This window comes from Acomys russatus, chromosome X (assembly GCF_903995435.1).
Source record: "Acomys russatus chromosome X, mAcoRus1.1, whole genome shotgun sequence".
Classification (NCBI taxonomy): Eukaryota; Metazoa; Chordata; class Mammalia; order Rodentia; family Muridae; genus Acomys; species Acomys russatus.
The window spans coordinates 20,054,057-20,075,512 of NC_067169.1; the positions used below are offsets into that span (position 1 = coordinate 20,054,057).

At 46.5% G+C, this 21,456-nt stretch overlaps 1 protein-coding gene across 1 annotated transcript; it reads left to right on the top strand.

Annotated features, from left to right (window-relative positions):
- Positions 1-20,073: 20,073 nt before the first annotated feature.
- Positions 20,074-21,150, top strand: LOC127185598 (diphosphoinositol polyphosphate phosphohydrolase 3-alpha-like). The gene is given in 2 exon segments (XM_051142035.1): positions 20,074-20,537; positions 20,540-21,150. Coding segments are annotated over 2 exon segments (495 nt in total). The 5' UTR covers positions 20,074-20,330; the 3' UTR covers positions 20,828-21,150.
- The last annotated feature ends 306 nt before the right edge of the window (positions 21,151-21,456 follow it).

Genomic DNA, 21,456 nt, shown 5'->3' on the forward strand with positions numbered 1-21,456 from the left:
AAATCAATATCTATCATATCTGATCTCTATTAACTTAAATCATCTATCTTGGTCTAAAAAGACCTTATCTCCTAACCAACTAAACTTGATTGTAAGACTAAACTATCTGGTCTTCAAGCCCCATCAGAGACTTGAGAAGGAACAAAACTTAAATGCCTGAGTGAACTGGTAGTGCAGGTTAGCAGCTTCCAAAATGAAAAAAAAAAAAAAAAAAAAAAAAAAAAAGACTGAGACAGTTTACTGCCTGAACAGTCACCCAACACTCTCTATAACGTTGGAGCCTCATCTTCGGCCTTCTAGTTCAATATATCTGCCAGACATATGCACAAAGCAGGAACTACTGAGGACTTGCTTGCCCTGTCTGGGCAGAGTTCGGCCACTGACTTCCTGCACCCAAGTTGCCCATTTTCAGGCAGAATTCTTTCTGTGGCAGAAATGAGGACATTTTGTCCAGTGGCTGTTTGCCACATTTGAAGTCAACTCCATAAGGAGGTAATTTTATGTTCATCATCTTCTTTGAGGTCGGCTGGGTCTTGCCAGGAGTTAACTTGTCTTGTTGTCAAAGAATTTTTAGAATAATAAAAACATCTTTAAATGCCATATTCTGTAGGTCTCTGAGGCTTTTGAAGACCTTAATGTAACTATTTTACCTTCTATATCTATAGAATCATATCTATCTGTTAGACCTAGCAGGTAATTTATATTGCTAATCTCACTACATGGGACTAGCTCGAGACTGGCTGAGACGTGAATATCTATGCATAGGCAATGCTTATTGTTGGTCACAGAATCCTTGACTTATTACTAGAGGCCATTCTTAGTATGGCATGAAGGAAGATTTGGGGATGTCTTAACTTTTGTTCATACAATGAGCAGAGAATCAGCCCTAATTGCTCTGATCATCCCTCATACCTCATACAATTACAATACTAGAACTCTATAATGCTTATGAGAAATTATGTTTTCAGAACAAAAGAACTGGACACTGACGCTGGAGCAGACCTGACAGGATTCATTCCTCTCAGCATGCTGCACTCTGACATCCTGCATCCTCCTTGTTTCAGCCCCAGGTGCCTCAGTTGCTGTTACCCATCAGAATTCGACAGCATCCCAGACAGCATTGTAGAAAGCTTCTGATCCCATTTGGTCTAGCATTTCAGTCTGTCCCACAAAGGACTCCTATAAAGCCTGGAACCTCTCAACATTTAGAAACTGGACCACAAATACAATCCCTGGCTTGCTTAACCATTTTCCCCATTTTTTTTTTGGCCCCTTATGAGGTATTAGTTGCCCCAAATCATCCTGAAGAAACCTTAAGAGAATTATCTCCCATTTACTCTAAGGATGGCTGGGTAGGTTTCTGTTTGCTCTCTTGGTCTACAGATGCTTATTTTCATGAGAAGGTCATTATAAGTTATTATTGGTCTTATACAGACAGAAAACTGAGTTGGACTCAAGGATAGAACAAAAGGTAGATGATTGAACCTGCTCCTTAACTCAGGGCCTTAATTGTTACTCACAAAGAAGGTTATTTTTAATTCATTGGTATAGAACTTTATATATTGATGCAAATTATGGTCCTGTCAAATACTAGTCTAATTTTATCACAAGAATATATATCCTAAGTCTAACAGAGAGATAGGCTCTTATAACCAAACCAAAGGCTGAGCATTCTAGAACCCATAAATCCTCCCCCCTCTGTGTGTGTGTGTGTGTGTGTGTGTGTGTGTGTGTGTGTGTGTGTACTATCCCTATCACATTAACAAATAAATGCTGGATTGATCAAGCAATTCATAAACCTTTTTAAAATAGCAACGGATTAACATCTGAATTCATGGTTTTCTGCACTATGACAGTTGCATAGAGCCTCAATGGTCACAGCACTCCAGTTCAAATACAGAGCCTGCAGCCAAGCCCAGGAAACAAGAGGATTTTCTAAAGTTAGCATAATTCCAATATTTCAGCATCTTCTGCTGCTAGTTGTGGGTTATTCAACAGAAAAGACTGCGTGAACATGGGTTCAAGCCAATACAAAGTCTTCACTAGCCTGTGAACTACACTGGGTGTTTAGGGTCCCAGTGTAGCTCCAAACCTTTCTCACGGTGAGCTGTTTGGTTGGTTGGTTGGTTGGTTAGTTTTTGAGACAGGGTGTCTCTGTGTAGCCTTGGCTGTCCTGGAACTATCTCTGAGGACTAGGCTGTCCTAGAACTCAAAGATATACCTGCTTCTGCCTCATGAGTGCTGGGACTAAAGGCATTTGCCAAGACTTTAAGCATGCAAACAATATCTTGAGTTGACGTACTTCGGTTAACAAAAACAGTTAGCCGGAAGCAGAACTACAGAGGCCCCAAAGCCAGGTTTTTAGGGATTTCCCATGGCTATGGACTTTGACAGATTAGGTCTTTGTTTTCATGTATGGCAGGTGGTGCTGTCTAATTGCAAGGTTTACAAGCTGAGTGGCACTTCCATGATGGAGTCAGTTGTGCTAAGGGCTGGGGTCCTACTAAGGTCTGGGGCTCTGTTGCATTCTCCACTTGTCTTAGTGGATGAGTCAAAGTTTAAGATGGAGGGCCCTCCTATTAATCCAGTCAGAATGACAATTGAAAGCCCAGTCACCGCTGATAGTAGAGCAGTTGCCAGGGGACCAACAGAACAGATACTAGTACCATTTATTTTCCCAAGCATGACAAGATTTTCTCTAATGACTTTTCATCAACTATCATAGAAACAGCAGGTTTCTCCAAAAGCCATACATAGTTTCCTTTATCTTGTGAGAAGTCTAGGCCTCTCCAGCTTTGTAGGGCCATTTCTGCAAGGGGATCTGACTGTTGTTTTAATACCTATAGTTCCTGATCAACCTGTCTACTTAGTTTGAGAAGCCTCAGAAGAGGCACAGTTAGTCAAACCACTGGCACATGCCCACCAAGTGGTCTCCAGACAATGGTAATATTGCTATTGTCCAGATGAATGAACCCACAAGGCAGGATAGTGGACATCGGAATAAGGGGACATGCCTGGGTAAAGGTTTAGGAAATTAAACAAGTTTTACCCCCTTGTAAGACCTTTAATGTAAACCTGGGCTGCCCCCAGTCACAGTGAGATTTGTCAGTCAATGTGCTGACAGTCAGGTTCCATACTGTCCCTATATAATGTGGGGGCTGGGTGTCTAAGCATAACAGCAATCCTGGTGGCTGATTGCTGGCTGGGAATGATTAACTCTGTCCCTAGGGTCCCTTCCTGTGGCATGGAGTCGGATTCCTCAGGTTTTTCTTATCTTGCAAGGCCAGAATCTTTTAAAGGAAAATTTCGGGAAGCAGGTGATGGGCTCAGAGGTCAGCTGGGTCTCTCAGATAGCTTAAAGAATAACCAGAATGGAGAACTGGAGGCCTGAAGTGACCCGAGAAAGCAGTGGCTAGAGAGTTGTGCCATCTGCTAGTCTCACTACCCAGGGAAACAGTAGGCAGGGGTTGAAGTGGGTCTCATTCAAACACAGTCTCATGGGGGATTAATCTCTCCCTAATGGGGTACAGCAGACTGAAGCAAAGCAAACGAAGGCAAATCTCTTCCCCCTTTTCTGGACTCTGAGGCTTTTCTCAGAGTTTCTTTTAATGTCCTGTTTATTCTTTCACCTGGCCAGAACTCTGACGTCTATAGCACAGTGAAGTTTTTACTCTATGTCTAAAGCTTTAGCTATTAATTGAGGGGTTTTGGCTATGAAAGGTGGGTCATTCAGGGGAGCAGCTCCTGGAGACGCTTTTTTGCTACTATTTGAGCAGTTTCAGTCTGCATGGGGAAAGCTTCTTTCCACCCAGAAAAGGTATCTACAAAAACTAGCAAATGCTTTTCTCCTCCTCCAGCAGGCAGTTTTCCCAGAGTGCTCCAGGGTATTGTTGGTCTCCCATTTGGGCCCCTTCTTGGGTGAGGGCCCTCTGTCTTGTATTTGCTTGAGCACAAACCTGGAAGCTGGCTGAGACATCCCACACTAGGCTGTCCTCTTTAGGAATGACATACCTTGTTCTGAGCAACAGAGAAAGTTTTGTGGACTCCAGATGAGTAGTCGTGCCAGTTAACTGCTTCTGGGAGGATGATCTTTCCCTCTGGTGTCCTCCATCAACCTGTGGGTGTGAGATGTCCATTTCTTCTTCACCACGGAGTCTCAGGCAGTACCAGGTTGTGGTGTGTCATCATTCAGATCCAAGACAGTATAAACCTGTTTCTCTGGAGGAATCAGACTCATGAGACTCAGCAGTCCCAGGTGTCTTCACAGGCAATCAAGGTGTAACCCAGGGTGAGTGACAGGGCTCTAAGATACCTGTCTCTTCAAGCCAGGCAATGTGGGCTGCAATTTCCCCTCTTGTGTCCAGGGTCATTTGGTATCCTTTCATCTTTATTGCAGTAGCTGCTTTGGTTAGTTGAACTATTATAAAAGCCTGGTGTTAGCCCACTCCTGTTTGGGGGAGGGAGGTTCTTTTGACAGAGGGTGATACACTCAAATTTTGCTGGGTATCTGTATTTTAACTGTGTCTCATCATCAGAGAAGGAGACTGTGGCTTTCAGTTTATGAAAAATATCTTGTTACAGTCAGTTCTCCCTTGTTAAGGGCCCTTTAAGATACCTCTAGCAACTGGGACCTACTTTTACCTTTCAATTTTTATACTATTTTTTTCTAATATCGCAGGCCAACTGAGTGACAAAGGAAATCTTTCTATTAGCTGTCTTTAATCATTTAAGAAGGTCCTTGCAAAAGTTGTTTAAACTTGGTCAGTGCCAGACAGAGTTCTGTCTGTCCAGCCTGTGCTGCATGGCTGTGACTCTCCTGTTAGCCCAGGGACAGTTGGTTTTTTGTTTGTTTGCTTGTTTTCAACATTTTTAAGAGAATGGTAGGTTTTGCAGATCTTTGGTTTACAAGGTGACAATAAGTCAGGAAAGAGAAAGGAATCGAACTTCCTCTTTTCCTTCAAACTTTTCCCTGCCTTGGGGGGTGCCTGGAGCAGACACAGGGTGGAGCAGAGGGAATGCTCATGAGGAGGGGATGTGAGCAGAGACAGCACTATTTCCCTCTCCCTCTGTGCATTCCTCTTAGATGGAAGGGAGCCCTGGATGAGAGGCCAGGCTCCTTCACAGCTCCATACAGGGACCAACCTTGACCATGAGCAGGAATCTGTGCCCCTAACAGGCTTTGAGCCAGGCAAGGGTGGGGCAGAGGGATCCACTGAAGTCTCACATGGATCCTGGACACTGCATCAGCAGCCCCATCCGACCTCTCCAATGTGACCAAACAGAAGGTGCCTTAACCAGACTTACCTGCAGAGGGGACAGACCAGGTGACTTTCCAATTTGTTTCTTCTTTGGGGGTGGAGGTATCAGACCCCTCTGAAGCAATAGGCAGTGTTTGAACAAAGGGAGTCCTGGGGACCTGGAACACCTCAGGTTGTGCAGCCTCTAGGAGTTCCGGGACCACTGTATTCTTCCTTGCTCCAAAGGGGCTTTGAAACCCCTGGGTCTTGAGGTCTGGTCTCTGGAATCCCAGTGGAACCTCCAGAAATGTTGTGGGGTATTCACCAGAGAAGACTGCTTGGGCAGGGGTTTAAGCCAACAGGAACTCTTTACTAGCTGGTCGGCGACTACACTGGGTGTTTGGGATCCCAGTGTAGCCCTGAGCCTTTCTCAGGGTGAGCTTTTAAGCACACAAACCATGTTCTGAGTTGACACATTTCAGTTACCGATAACAGTTAGCCAGAAGCAGAACTACAGAAGCTAAAGAAGCAAAGTTAGTACATTTTGAGACTTTCCCAGAACTGTGGGCTGTGATGGATTAGGTCTTTCTTACCATTTTTGGCAGGCAGTTCTGTCTAATTGCTGGGTTTTACAGCCTGAATGGCACTTCCATCATGGAGTCAGCTGTGCTAAGATCTGAGGTCCTGTGAGTAACTGACTTCCATAGTCAACTCAGCCTTTCCTACAATCTCTTGCATTCTAAAAGGTCGTCTTCGGCGGTATTCTTGAAACGCATTTGTGCAAATAAAGTGACTGAAGCAGAAGACGATAAAAATGTAACAAGAATCAATGAATGAATGTAGCTGCTAATTCACACCCTTAAGTGTTTAGGTACAGAACATGAATGTCACACAGGAGACCCCAGATGCTCCATGTTATCCCTATACTCCTGTGCCAGGCTCTAGACGGACGACGCATCCCGCACAGGCTTTACCAAGTGGGTCCTAAGAGGACCAAGCCTGCCCACGCGATCTCTGTATTCCTAGGCTCATCTCTGGATGTGTAGCTTCTGACTGAGTTTCCCAGCAAATCCACCCACAAACAAGCCCATTCATACCATCTCCATATTCCTCATCCTACTAGTTCAGCTTACCAAGCTGCTGCATGGCCCTGCCTGAAGCAGGCGAGACTCACATCAGACACACAGAAAAAGAAAGAAGTCCACATGCTGAAGTCATGTCACGAAACACAAATGATATGAACAGTCAAAAGAGCATCCCCTCTCCCAAATCCAGTAGTCTTATTGAATCATGCTTCAAGAAGAATTTGTACCTAGAGGATCCCAAGACGCAGATTTGAAAAAATCCTAACCATTATCAAAGAATTCAAGGAGTTTAAAGACTATACAAAAAAAAAAAAAAAAAAAAAAAAAAAAAAAAGAGCCCAATGGATTAAGAAGGGGAATAACAATGAATGTCTGAGTGATGTCTAAGAAAAGAAAAATATACAGTGAAATGAAATGGCCACAAAATTTAAGACCTGAAACCTGAAGTTAGTAAAGGGATAGAAATATCTAAGATCACTTAAACAGAAATGAAGATGTGACTGAGTCAAAAGTCATACCACCATGAGTGTGCCTGATCTTGTCGGAAGATCAAACTGAAGAAGTCAATAACTGAATTATGAAACTCAGGGAATGTCCTTACAAGTAGAATGGCTCAAGTGGAGGACAGAATATGAGGACTCAAAGATAAAACAGAGAAAATGAAGCTCATGTGCAACGCATATGAGACAAAAATAAACATAGGCAAGGAACATGATGGAAACATGGGACACCATAAAAGCCCAAACCGTTGAGAAATAGGTACAAAAGAAGAAGTATGTCATGCTTTGGTCAGGTCACTGAAAATAACTTACTTAAATTAAATGAAGACATTCCTGCCCAGATATCAAAAACAAACAACAACAACAACAACAAAACCATAATACATCAAAGGAAAGGACCAGAAAGCAAATTCCCTACTGCACATTGTTGTTAAACTACTACAGTACAGACTAACAAGAGAGTACTGAAAAGAGAGAGGGGAAAAAAAAGTCCCAAGTCATCTATAAAGGAAAACTCATCAGAATAACAACTGACTTGTTAGTGGGTACATACACACACAACAGGGACATATGAACAACCATGTTCATAGCAGCCTTATTTATAATAGCTAGAACATGGAAACAGCCTAAGTGTCCCTCAGTAGAAGAATGGATAAAGAAACTGTGGTACATTTACACTACGGAATACTACTCAGCTATTAAGAACAAGGAATTCCCAAAATTTGTGGACAAATGGGCTGAGCTAGAAATGATCATAATGAGTGAGTTAACTCAGAAGCAGAAAGAGTCAAATGGTATGTACTCACTTATATCTGGACACTAGACCAAGGGGCATGTCCCATGAAAGTCTTCACTTACCAGGAAAGTGGGACAGAGGGGAAGACTTCCTATTGGGACTCTAGGTGAGAGAAGCATGGGAGAATGAGGAAATAGAAGGATCCAGAGGGTCCTAGAAACCTACAAGAAGAACATTATGATGGGCAGATCTGGGCCCAGGGGTCCTGCTCAAGCTATGGCACCAGCCAAGGACAATACCTGCAGTAGACTTCGAACCCCTACCCAGATCTAGCCAATGGACAGGACATTCTCCACAGTTGAGTGGAGAGTGGGGTCTGATTTTCACACGACCTTTGGTGCCCAATATTTGACCACGTACCCGTGATGGGGAGGCCTATCAGATGAAGGATAGCAGGCTACCAAGAAGAGACTTGATATCCTATGAGTGCATACAGGGGGAGGAAATCCCCCTCAGTCACAGTCATAGGGGACGGGAGTAAGGGGAAAATGGGAGGGAGGGAGGAAAGGGAGGAAACAAGGGATGGGATAACAATTGAGATGTAATATGAATAAATTAATAAAATAATTTTTAAAAGACTTATTTATTTATTACTGTGTATACAGTATTCTGCCTGCGTGTACACCTGCAAGCCAAAAGAGGGCACTAGATGTCATAATACATGTTTATGAGCCACCATGTAGTTGCTGGGAAATGAACTCACTAGCATTGGAAGAGGAGCTGGTGCTCTTACCCTCTGAACCATATCTCCAGCCCCATTAGTGGAAACTTTAAAAGCCAGAAGAACCTGAGAAATGTGTTTCAATATCTAAAGGATGGCCGATGGCAACCCAGACTGCAATACCTGGCAAAACTATCTGTCAAAGTTGAAGGACAAAGAAAAGCTTCCCATGATAGACACAGGGTAAAAGTCATGTTAACCACTGAGTCCTACACGGGATCCTAGAAACAGCTCATTGGACTGGAGAGGGGAACAAGCCGAGCAAAGAGACTATAAAACTATAAAAAGCAAACAAATGAAGCTATAACTATGGAGGTACAAAACATACAAATAATACAAAAAGCAAAACCGCAACAATATGACAATTATCACAAAACATTTAATACTAATAATAATTACATCAGCACCCTATCCAAAAGACACATGTTAACTTAATGAATTAAGCGTCTTTAGTCCAAGCAATCTGGAGGCAGAGGTAGGCAGATCGCTGTGAGTTTGAGGCCAGCCTGATCTACAACGCGAGTCCAGGACAGCCAAGAAAACATAGAGAAACCCTGTCTTGAAAAACAAAAAACAAACAAACCAAAAAAAAAAAAAAAAAGAAAGAAAAGAAGAAAAAACAAACAAAATCCACCTTCCTGCTGTATAGAACTTCCTTTTATATTCACTACTTTAAAGTAAAAGAGTGAAAAAATATTCGAGGCATATGAGACCAGGAATCAAGTAGGCATTTCTATCCTAATATCTGAAAAAGTAGACTTTAAACTAAAACAAAACAAAACAAAAGATACCGAGAGATAAAGAAGGACGCTCCATATAGCATATATGCACCAAATCATGGCACACCCAACTGCATAAATGAACTCCAATGCACTAACAGTTAATGATGCCATTATCACCCCTTCTCCAATATATGGGTCATCAGGACAAGAAACAGAAAAACATCAGAAATGATGGACATCATACATCTAATGGGCCTAACAGATATACACAGCCATTCCAGCTTGTGTGGGGTGCAGGGAGCACTCTCGAAGGCTCCAGATTAAGCTCTTGCCTGCGTTCATGTGCTCTTGCTCCCCATTCCTCCACCATGACCAAATGAGACTCCATTAATTCAGGTTGGGCAGACTGAGGCTAGAGGCCCGGTGGTCAGGAACCAACGGGAGAACTGCCTTTACAGCTGCTGAGGCCTGCTTTCCCATCGCTGATAACTCAGTGCTGACCCCAGGTGAAGCACCACCTGGCCTGTGCCTCAGCCTGCCTGCCTGCTGGTTTCAGACATCCTCCTGCCAGCTGGTTTCAGACATTCTCCTGCTTTCCCTGCTGTGCTTGGCACAGCAGCTCAAACAAGGAGCTCTTGAGTCTCCACTGCCTTTTGAGGCTTGAAGTCTCATTCTAAAAAGAGCTTACTGTAATAACCAGTTTGGAAACTCATTCCCCATCACCCCAGGAGATGCTGGGAACCTAGCTTAATTTCCAGGCAGGAGCCTCACCCTTGGGCACTTTAATCTGCCCCTGAGCAAGAAACCGGCCCTTGGGATCTTTGATCTTGAGGTCCACCCACATTCTTGTGCTGCTGCTTGCAGGCAGCACCTGGACTGACCTGCCAGATGTGGGGCCTCCGCCCACCGCTGCTGATGGATGGAAAATGACAGGCCATGATAAGATCTGGCCTGGGGTGCCACAGAGGGCCATGGTGTTACTGTAGCCTGGTCTGTGTTGGTGTCCATGTCCCGTGCTGCAGCAGGAAGTCATGTGGGTGTTCATGGGCCATGCTGCCACCGAGGGACACAGGGCTGCTACTGGGGGACATACTGACCTGAGTGGCCTGCACTGCCACCCAAGGCCATGGTGATGTCTGAGGCTGTGTTCCTGCAGAGGGCCATGTCATGGTGTGGCCGGGTCTGTGCTGCGATCTGAGGCCCCTGTAGCCTCTGAAAGCCAGCTGGATGTCCATGATTTATGCTACAGTTGGAGGCCATGCTGTTGTTCATGATTCCAGCTGCACCGGAGGGCCCTTCCTCTGTCTGTGGCTCTGTTGCAACTGGGAGCCCTGTTTGCGGTCCCTGCTGATGCCAGAAACCATGTGGATGTCCATAATCCAACTCTCTCTTTCCAATAAGAACAAATAAGCTAGTTTCACAGTGATATTGATGACTGCAGATGGCACAGTTGAGGAAGAGGGACATGGAAGACTTCAGTGACAACTCCTCCCTCCAACTCCCCCCCTCCCCCCCAAAAGAGTAACAGCCCAAACAGGAAGCAATCTGAGAGAAAGCTTAAAGACTGTGACAGGATGATGGGTGTCACCCTCCACAGTAGAATACTTCCAGCAGGGATGTGAGAGGGAAGGGACTGAGCTCCATCTAGGGGGTTTGAACGGGTCCCAGTGAATATATAGATAGCGCAAGTTGGGCTGCTTTTGTTGTTGTTTTTCTGGAGAGGGGGCAAGGGGGGAGGACAGGGAAGGACTGGGAAGCAAATGTGATAGGAGTATATTATGTGAAACTCCCAAAGAATCAGTAAAAATATTATGTTGGGGGAAAACACCATACATCACATTCAAGCCGGCTGCATCCCGATATTGGGAGGGTCCTGCCACTTAAGTGTGGGCTTAGATTTTCCAAAACCTACTTTATATTAGGTTCTTAAGCATTTCAGCCTCACTTCTAACCCACCAACCAGAGGAAGGGGAGAAAGAATGTAGGAAAAAGAGATTGTGGACCTGTTTAGATTGCAGTTCCTTGGGCCAATTTCACTTTGCGCTATCAGCTTACCAGCAGTCCAGTCCAACAGCCACCACTAAGGAGCACACAAATTCAGTGAGGAGGCACAATCCAGTAGAATGGCCAGAATCGGCCAGGGCACCACAGGAAGTTAGTTCTCTGGAATATGTCTCTTCGAAGCGAAGACTGGCGAAGGCCAGCAAAGACCAGCGAAGCGTTGGTGGCATAGAAATGCCAAAAGCTTCCTCCCACGTCATAGTTTTGTTTATACTCATGCCCACCCTCGTGTGCCCTCTCACGTGTCTGCTCCCAGCAAAACATCACATGCCCTCTTGTCCAGAAAAACATCATAGGGCCTCTCACAAGACAGCTACCAACAAAACACTACATGGCACAACCGAGTCTTCAAAGAATCCAAAAACTTCTACTTCACATAACCCAGTAAATGTAATAATTCATATAGATGGGATGGAGAGAAAATGTACATGATCTCCCCAATAATACAAAAACAGCCTTTTACGAAGTCGGCACACCTTCATGAGAGGACCTCTCAAGGGCATGGAGAAGCAAAAATAAGAGTGTGAAAAGGACCATCATGCCAAATCCTCTTACAAATTAGGTGCCATCCCAATCAAAATCCTCATGTTATTCTTCAAAGAAAAATGTAAAAATACTCTAATTGATTTTGAAACACAAAAGAACCCAGAGAGCCAAAAGGAGACAAATGACTTCAAAATACAAGTCAAGAAAACAAATGCCACTCTCCACAGAATGGGCTAAAGATTTGAACAGGGTGCCCCTAAAAGAAGAAATAATGGCTAGAAACATTTTAAAACGTGTTCACTATCCTTATCAATTAGAGAAATGCAAATTAAAACTACGGTCGGATTTCACTTTTACCCCACTCAGAAGAGCTAAGTTTAAGAAAACCTCTGAAAAGAAATGCTATGGGGAAGTGAGAACACTCCTTCCTTATTAGCGGGAGTGCAAACTGGTGTAGCCACTGTAGAAATCAGTGGAAAGGATTCTGAGAAATCTCCAGGATCTACCATAATACCCAGTTGTGGCCCTCCTTGGCATATTACCAAATGACTGGACATCCTATCCACAGATGCTTCTTGAGTGAATGTTCATTGCTGCTCTAGTAAAATGAACTTAAATAATTTTCAACTGAAGAATGTATTTTGAATATATATAATGTTGAGGTTACTTATTTTATAGTTCATTAAAATGCAATGTAGGTATTGATTTAAAGATACAAGATAAGATGCAATTTTATGTATATACACATATGTATACACACAAACACACACACACATGTATGCACACATGAATGGAAAGTTTTAAGAAAGTAACTCCATACCAAGTGATATGCTCCTACCAAGACCCACAGGCTATCTATAAACAACAACAGCAAAACAGTGGCGGGCAGGGGAAATCTCCCTTCTAATTGCTGATTAGGTTGTTGAAAAGACAGCTACAATCATAAAGGCTATTGCTGCTATCTTTATTTTCCCCATAGGGCTTGAAACTAAAATGTAATTGTTGAAGTCTCCACACATTTCTGACACAGAAATGGGTCTAACCAGAAAGCCTCCTCATTAGGGACGAGCTGTCACGAAATTGGAAATAGCTATTCAAGCTGCCAAAGGACAAAAGCAATCAATACTCTTATCTGCTGTAGCATTTACAGATCACAGCAATAGCCAAAAAATGGCACAATATCCCAAAATATGGACTTATATTCTCGGTGGAAAAAAAACAAAAACAAGCAAGCAAACAAACAAACAAACAAAAAACCCCCAGCTATCTGTCGGACATGGTGACACACACCTTTAATCCCAGAGCTCCAGAGGCAGAGGCAGGCTACATAGAGAAACCCTGCCTCATGAAACAAAAACAAAAACAAACAAAGGAACAAAACCAGCTACCTATTTGGACCCGAAGACAAGGTCAATAGGAAGGAATCCGTGCCTGTCTTGTCCATACCTTAGAAATGCTTGCCCTTCAAACTCTGCAGGTGCAAGTGCCCCTCTTCCCCTTCATCATAGAAGCCTCTCTTTCAGCAGAGGGAGACCATACAGAAGTCCACAACTGGTCAAAACGTAAACAATAAACAAATGTGCCATTGATAAACCATACCTGACCCACCTAGAATGCAACTCTCACGCTGAAGGCTCAGAGCACATTGCAGAAGCAAGGGAGGAAAGACTGTAAGAGCCAGAGGATCAGCGCGGCAGCTGGGAGGTACTGCCACCTATATATGACAGGGGAGCTGCGCCAACACAACCTTAGCAATAAGTTTACCTGAAAACGACCAGCACAATGACCCTACCACTTGAAATGCCAACACGGCAAGAGGAACTCTCACGTGGGGCTCCCCCGAGATTAAGAGCTACAGGGAAGAACTACAGCAGCCTAGTTGCTGAGAGATGAGGACTAAGTCTTCTGCAGAGCTGAGGGCCCCTGTCAGGTGATCCTACACCTAGTAGTCTACCCTAAACACATACACCTACGAGCAATGCCAAACAGACTCACCGGTCTGCATTCATTCATTCATATATATATATATATATATATATATATATATATATATATGAAATTATAATAAATGAAGAGAGGAGGAGGAGGAGGAGGAAGGCACGCAGTTGAGAGGGGGAAACAGGATGAGTTGGAGTCAGTGCAGCAGGGAGTGATGCGAATGATGTCCACACGGAACTCATGTACAAAATCTCAAATAAATTACACTAACGACTGCAATCATCTCTAGCAGTATGGAGTGAAGCCTGTGACTCCCAAAATAATAGGTTTGTCTGCTACAGGCATGTTGACTCACATTCACAGAGATGCCCTGCTTGTCCTCTTCCTTTCCCTAGTTCCTCACTTTTCTTGGTTTTCTCCTGTTTCCTCCTCCTGGCATAGTCAAGGGACTCTGTGCACATCTATGGAGCAGGTACTCCTTTACCCTTGTTCCTTTTAGTACAGAGCAGTCATGGACTAGGACTTTGGCATATGCTATACCAAGTACTCTACGTGCAACATGGCCGGCATCCCTGGAGGTTTAGACAGACTCCATATTCCATGCTGACATGTAAATATGCAACCTGCTCATCTACACATTATAGGTGACATCATCTGCCATGCAAAAATCGACAAACAAGACGTTAATAGGAGTTGGAGTGATTTAGAAGCCTGGCGCACTGCTCCATGGGCATGCACATCCACTATTTACACAGCCTTCAGCACACAACAGGCTAGAGTCCAATCTTCCGTGCGTTAGTCATCATATGGACTCCTATGTTTCTGTTCAAGTGTGTTGATCTCATGTGGTTATGAATTTGCAGGTTGACAGGAAAAAAATGTATCTTGTCTGAGTTAAACTACACAAATAAGTAGCAGGGTTGATTTCTATATTGTTCAGAATTTCTAAGTTTATATCCCCGTAATGCAAGCACAAGAGAGTTATTTCACAGCCTTAATATAGAAATTTGTGGAGCTGGAAAAACACCTAATTCAATAAAGTGCTTGGGATACAAGGATGAGGACTTAAGTTCAATCTCTGGAACTCACGTACAGGGTACACAGTTGTTATCTCAATGCTGGTGAGAAGGAGGCTTGGGAACATCCAAGTTTACAAAACAAGTTCCAGAACAAGTAGAGACTCGCTGTCAAAAATATATGAAAAAGAAAAGAAGACATGAGCAGCACCCAAGAGATAAAACTGAAGTTGTCTTCTGCCTGCTGTACAAATAGATATACATATGCCACGTCCCCAAACATGCTGCATTCACAGAAGATAGGAGCATAAGGATTTGATGAAAAATGTATGTAGTGGATCGTGAGAGCCCTCAGTCTCAGCCCTGGGACTTCAAGCTCTGTTCTAAGGAGGATGTGCTCTCTACCCTCTCCAGCCTTCATGCAATAACCCAGGGAAATGGAATGGACATCACAGGGATCCAAGGAAAGCAGTCAGTGAAACGGGCAAAACATCTAACCCAAGGTCAGTCCTCAATAAGAACTATGGAGCACCTGATAGGGGGGAGGAGCCCCTATTGGGACTCTAGGCGAGAGAAGTATGGGAGAATGGGGAAATAGAAGGATCCAGAGGGTCCTAGAAACCTACAAGAAGAGCATTATGATGGGCAGATCTGGGACCAGCGCTCCTGCTCCAACTATGGCACTAGCCAAGGACAATATGTGCAGTAAACTTCAAACCCCTACCCAGATCTAGCCAATGGACAGGACATTCTCAACAGTTGAGTGGAGAGTGGGGTCTGACTTTCACATGACCTCTGGTGCTCCGTATTTGACCATGTCCCCTGGATGGGGAGGCCTGGTGGCACTCAGAGGAAGGATAGCAGGCTACCAAGAAGAGACATGATATCCTATGAGCACATACAGAGGGAGGAGGTCCCCCTCAGTCACAGTCATAAGAGAGGGGAGTAGGGAGTAAGCGGGAGGGAGGGAGGAATGGGAAGATAAAAGGGATGGGATAACAATTGAGATGTAATATGAATGAATTAATAAAAAGATATTAAAAATAATAAAATAAGAGAGAAAGAGATTGGTGAGCTGGCTCAGTAGGTAAAGGCAGTGAAGCCTGATGACCTGAATCATCCAAAAATGATCATCTGATTTCCACCCATAAGCTAGGGCATAGGCACCCTCCTCGAAATAAAAAAATAAAATAAACAAATTACAATGAGGAAATGAAATGAAGAAAATTTTATGAGAACCTAGGGATTCTTAAAGGATAGAATGTGTCCTTTGAAGTTGAGAAATCAGTGTGTCCCTCTGGGATTTGGGCCATCGGCAAAACCTTTGGTGAAAGTACATGGAGGTTTATGATTTCTCTCCCTAGATGTTCTCGTAGTTTGGAAAACTGCGAATAAAAGACGTGATGTCTTTTCTTGTGTTTTAAATAAGTTGAAAGCTAGAAAGAAGGACAGCAAGTGCCCTTTCTCCATCCAGTCTCAAATTCCCAGAAGAAAATCCTGGGTCGGAGCTTCCAGCTAAGCTGCCATTGAAACAAAAGGCAGAGCTCTCCAGAGCGGGACATTGTTGTGGGTGTCACATGGAACTTTTCTGCAGAACCAAGAGACCTACCATTTCCCCGTTTGTTCTAACCTCAGACATTATTTATCCTGTCCTCGTGTTCATCAAATGAACTTGCACCTTTTTGAAACAGCTGCTGGCCACCAAAAGCCTGGGCAGCCTCTGAGAGGGCTGGTGGGTTCACTGCATGTGGGCCTGTGGGTGGCAGTCTGATGGATAAAGAGACTATACTCTGCCAGAGCTGGGCTGGGCTTTGGAGAAGAGACAGTACCTTGACCGTATGTCAGACATAAAAATCAACTCTGCAACAAAGGACCTGTGCTCCTGAGATGTAGTAGGGTATTTTAATAAGCATAGTGAACAATGCCTTTTTGACACGGAAAAATAGCTTAGTCCGGAACCCGCTACTCTCAAGGCTGCACCTGATACCCAGAACCCAGTCACATTACTCACTAAAGATAACCAAACACAGCCCTGGAACTCAATGATGCCCACTGGACAGTGTGTCAGCAGAGACTAAGAGTCGTTTTCTTTCTTTTTTAAAAGAAGATTTATTTATTTATATGGTATTCTGCCTGCATGTACACCTGCACACCAGAAGAGGGCATCACATAACATTATAGATGGCTGTGAGCCACTGTGTGGTTGCTGGGAATTGAACTCAGGACCTTTGGAAGAACAGACAGTGCTCTTAACCTCTGAGCCATCTCTCCAGCCAAAGAACAACAGTCTGTTCTGCACAGCTGGAGAGATGCCACATTGATGGCCCTATGGCTGGAGTTTCCCCCAGGATCCTGAACTTCAGAGTCTTCGGTTAGAGAATTGACCTGACCTTCAGCTGAGACACACTGCACAGGTGGGCAGCCTTGGGGCAGGCTTAGCATCCTAGTGAGGAATTTATAGCGTGAACCTCGTGGAATGACCCTCAGTATAACACGTACACTTTCTATAGGCTAACCAAACAGATCTGCCTTCTTGCTTGAGACAGGAGTGTACAGAGCAAGCATTCCATCTCTTGAACAGCACACACAACTGCCCCCCTTCTGTAGCACAGTGGAAATCAGTATGGACTGTGGCAGCCTTTGGACAATGGGGCTGGAGAGAGTGTTTAATACAAGAAGATTCTGAGAGGGTAAAGACTGGAACCCCTACATGGGCTGAGGAGCCAGACCAGCAGAAACAGGGGGTAGCACTGAGACAGGACTTGGGGAATATCCTAAGCTGGAGGCCTCCTGGACAGTCCATTCCATAAACCCCGGAAGTGGATCTCATGAACCAATCTACCAACTGCTAGATCCTGAAGCGCTGCACAGGCTGGGAATCCTAATGTTACCCCTCCTCCCCATAGGCAAAGGATGCTATCCTCTTCAAAGGGAATTTTAAACATTGCATGAAGAAGATGAATGCACCGCCCACTGCAGCACCCACGATGAGTACCGACTCTAAATATTAGCCTCGGGTTCATGTTGATAGGAACACTGTGGCTTTTCCTTCTGTTTGTTTAGTACTGGGCATTGTTTTCCAGTGTAGAAGGTATCACATTATTCACTAAAGGCCTAGAAGAGTCTCTGAAAACACTGTGACTCAGCCAGAAAGCACATCAGGAACGCTGGGGTCTTTTGTCTCCAGTCATTGCGTCCCTTGGGGGAAGATTTGCTGATTCACCTACCAGAGATCCACCAGAAAGCCACTGCTACCCCAGGGAAAGGTGGAGGGGATATGGATGTAGATGTGAAAGGCACACAATCCTATCATCCCTGCTGGGGAGAGAGGAAAAAATAAACACATGGAGAGCTGCCTCTGGTGTAAGGAAACTTCTTTTTAGGCAATTCACAGACTCATGGGGAAACATCACAAGGATCCTTTGGGATTCATGGAATGTCCTTCAGTGTTTCTTTCAATGTGTTCTGAGTCCGGGGTAGACATTAGGTCTCAGGGCCCATGCTGGCTCACAGGAAGCAAGAGTATATGCTTCAGGCTAGCCCCACACCTCCTACCTCCTGCCATCATGCAGAAGAGGCAACAGGACAGTTCCTGGGAGCTATGACAGAACAGAACCCAAAGGGAACATGCAGACCCAAGGACAGAGATAGAAACTCAGTGCAAAACGGGACGGGGCGGGGGGTGGGGTGACAGGGTCCCAAATTCCTCTTCGGATGAGTGGGGCTTCCTGAGGGAGCTGCAGAGTTGGGCTTCCTGAGGGAGCCTCCCCATTTCCTAGATGGGAAATCCTGCTGAGGACTGGGGACACAGTCAGCTGTCTTTGGAGTATCATCTGACTCCACTTCATCTTGCAAGGGTAACTGGCCCTCAAACTGTGAAGGGACATGGCCAGGGGTCACAGGTGTTACTGCTGGGAGCCATGTAGGCACTCACAGGCTTTTAAAAGGGAACAGATGGCATGGACACGCTTGAAAAGGGAAAACACCTTTCAAGGAAGTCAGTAATCCTTAGCAAAGTGAACTCCATCCCCCCAAAAGACAGCTCTGAATATCACCAGGCTGAACCACAGCAGACTGCTCTGTACAAAAGTCAGAACTGCTTTAGCGAGGGCAGGGTGACCGCAGGTCAGCACAGGCTTGCCCGAGATGCAATGGAGGAGACATTCCGGGCCCTCAGGTCTAGAAGTCTAAGGAAGGAGTGAGAGAAACCTCAGAGATAAGAAAAGGTGTGGTGAAAATTTTGCGTTAACTTTGGACTCTGGAGGGCTGCTTCTCCAGCAAGAGGTCAGTCAGTGTGCTCAAAGGACACTGAACTGTGTGCAATCTCCAGATGAAAACCTCTGGGCCAGGGCAATGGCTCCCTGGGTGAAGTGCTTTGGTTTCAAGTGTGAGGACCTGAGTTCTGACCCCTTCCCCGCTCCACCCCTGCCCAGTCCCCACATGAAAAGTCAGGCTGCCATCCCAGTGTTAGGGAGACTGTAGAAACTGAGGCTGGATTCCTGGTGCCTCCTGGTCTAGGGACGCCATTGTGGAAAACCTCCCTCTGGAGTCATCATGGTGGGAGGGCATTGGCAGCAGTGGAGGAAGGTGCATTTGCCCACCTCAGGCCTACACCTGTCCAGAGGGCCATGTCCACACAAGGGTGCGCCAAACCCCAAATTCCTACATGCTCTCCTATGAGCAGGCCAGGAAAGGGTGCAGTGTGTGAGCATGGAGGCTGTTGACCTGGAATCCGAGACTTTAGGGGGTGCTGCTCCAGAAACATCCTGCAATGGGGTTGCCACAAGGGTTGTAACAAATTTCCCCACGTTCCATGACAGGAAACAGGTTCCATGCAGACTGACTATGCAAACTGTCAACAGGGGTTGTGTGTGAAAGTGTTTAAAGTAAGGGCTGAGGCAAGATGGTTGACAAGCTGCAGAAGAGAACCTGTTGAAGAAAGCAAGCTGCATGTGACTCAGCAAAGATTATTCTGGCAAGAGTCTCTTTGGTCATTCTGGGGACAGCAGGCCTTCTGCCTAGAAATAAGGCAGTGTTGTTCATGGTGGGAGCTGACTCTGATGGAGGCCTAGACCCCTCTGGTTCTGGGTCGCCCAGGGAGGCCCTGCACCCCTCTGCTGCCACCTTGGGCTGAGGCCCACACTTGATGAGGACCCTGAGCCAAGTCACAAGAGGGTGCACCTCCCCAGAGCCCTGTGAGGTAGAAGCTTCCCAGGCACAGTGGTGTGGGGCGCGTGCGCAGTGGGCTGGCGGCGGCATCGCGCTCTGGGGGTGTCGGGAGACCCCCGCCTCCGCCCCTCGCCCTCCACCGCGGGCGCGCACGCGGACCCGGCCACGCGCGCGCAGGCACCTCACCTCGCTCAACCCTTGCCAGGGCGGCCTAGCCAGAGAGAGGGAGCCCGCAAAGGGGTGCGAGAGAGCGCGCGCGCGGGAGGGCGGGGATCGCGCGCGGTCCACTTGGGGGGCTGTGCGGAGGCGCGGGCTCTGGGCTGCCCGCTGCAGGCGGCGGAAGCGGCGCCTCCAATCAGGCGGCGGGCTCGCGACCCTCAGCCTGGGGCGCGCTGGGCACCACTGCCCGCCCCGCGGACTGACTGACGCGCCGGCTCGCCCCCGCCTGGTCTCCCCGGGCTCGGGCTCGGCTCAGACTAGGCGCCGCTCCGCTCCAGTCCTCGCCAGGCCCTTGCCCTGCCCGCAGCAGCCCCAGCCCGTGCTGCGCAGAGGCGGCCCCCGCTTGGCAGCTGCAAGCCACCCCGGAGCCTGCGCTCAGGATGAAGTGTAAGCCGAACCAGACGCGGACCTACGACCCCGAGGGCTTCAAGAAGCGCGCCGCGTGCCTGTGCTTCCGCAGCGAGCGCGAGGACGAGGTGCTGCTGGTGAGCAGCAGCCGCTACCCCGACCGCTGGATCGTGCCGGGAGGGGGCATGGAGCCCGAGGAGGAGCCGGATGGCGCGGCGGTGCGCGAGGTGTACGAGGAGGAGGCGGGGTCAAGGGGAAGTTGGGCCGGCTGCTGGGTGTCTTTGAGCAGAACCAGGACCGCAAGCACCGGACCTATGTCTTCGTGCTCACTGTCACCGAGCTGCTGGAAGATTGGGAAGACTCGGTCAGCATTGGCAGGAAGCGAGAGTGGTTCAAGATCGAAGATGCCATCAAGGTCCTGCAGTGCCACAAGCCCGTGCATGCCGAGTACCTGGAGAAACTGAAGCTGGGCGGCTCCCCCACAAATGGGAATTCGGCTGCCCCGTCCCTGCCTGAGAGCGAGCCCTAGTATGTACCGCTCCTGCCTGGACTCCTGCCTGTCGCCTCCCTGCACTGGCCTCCTGCCTGCCAGGGGAGCACCTCTCCTGTCCTGTGAGCCCGCATGGGCAGGAGGGAGGCTTCTTTTGTTTCCTTGGCAGGCAGACCTCTGAATCACGCTTGCAAACTGTCTTGGTTGCCAGGCGCTGTTTGCAGACAATTTGCACGTTTTTCAGATGCTTTTCCAATCGCTTCTTGGTGGCACTGGTAAAAATCTTGTGGTCAGCCAGAGCTGCATGGGATTTCGTGAATGGTGCCTTAACTGCTTGCCCTGCTCTTAGTGGAGGGTGTGCGTGTGCTTGTCATCAGCGTGTGTGTGTGTGTTTCTGTGTGTGTGTGTGTGTGTGTGTGTGTCCGCGTGCTTGTCTGTCCTGTGATGTTTTTGTTTGGGTGATTTATTATTATTATTTCTTTAAACACCCTTTACATGTGTTTGTGCGTGAGTGTGCGTGCGTGCTTTTGATGTCAGGTGTCTGGTTTCTTAGTGGAGGGGCCTTTACCAGCTGGTGAGGGGCGAGTGCGCGTGTCTGGATTGGGGCACTGATCTATATGATTTTTTTTCCTTTCCCCCATTCAGATCCTAGGTTCTAGGCAGTGAGC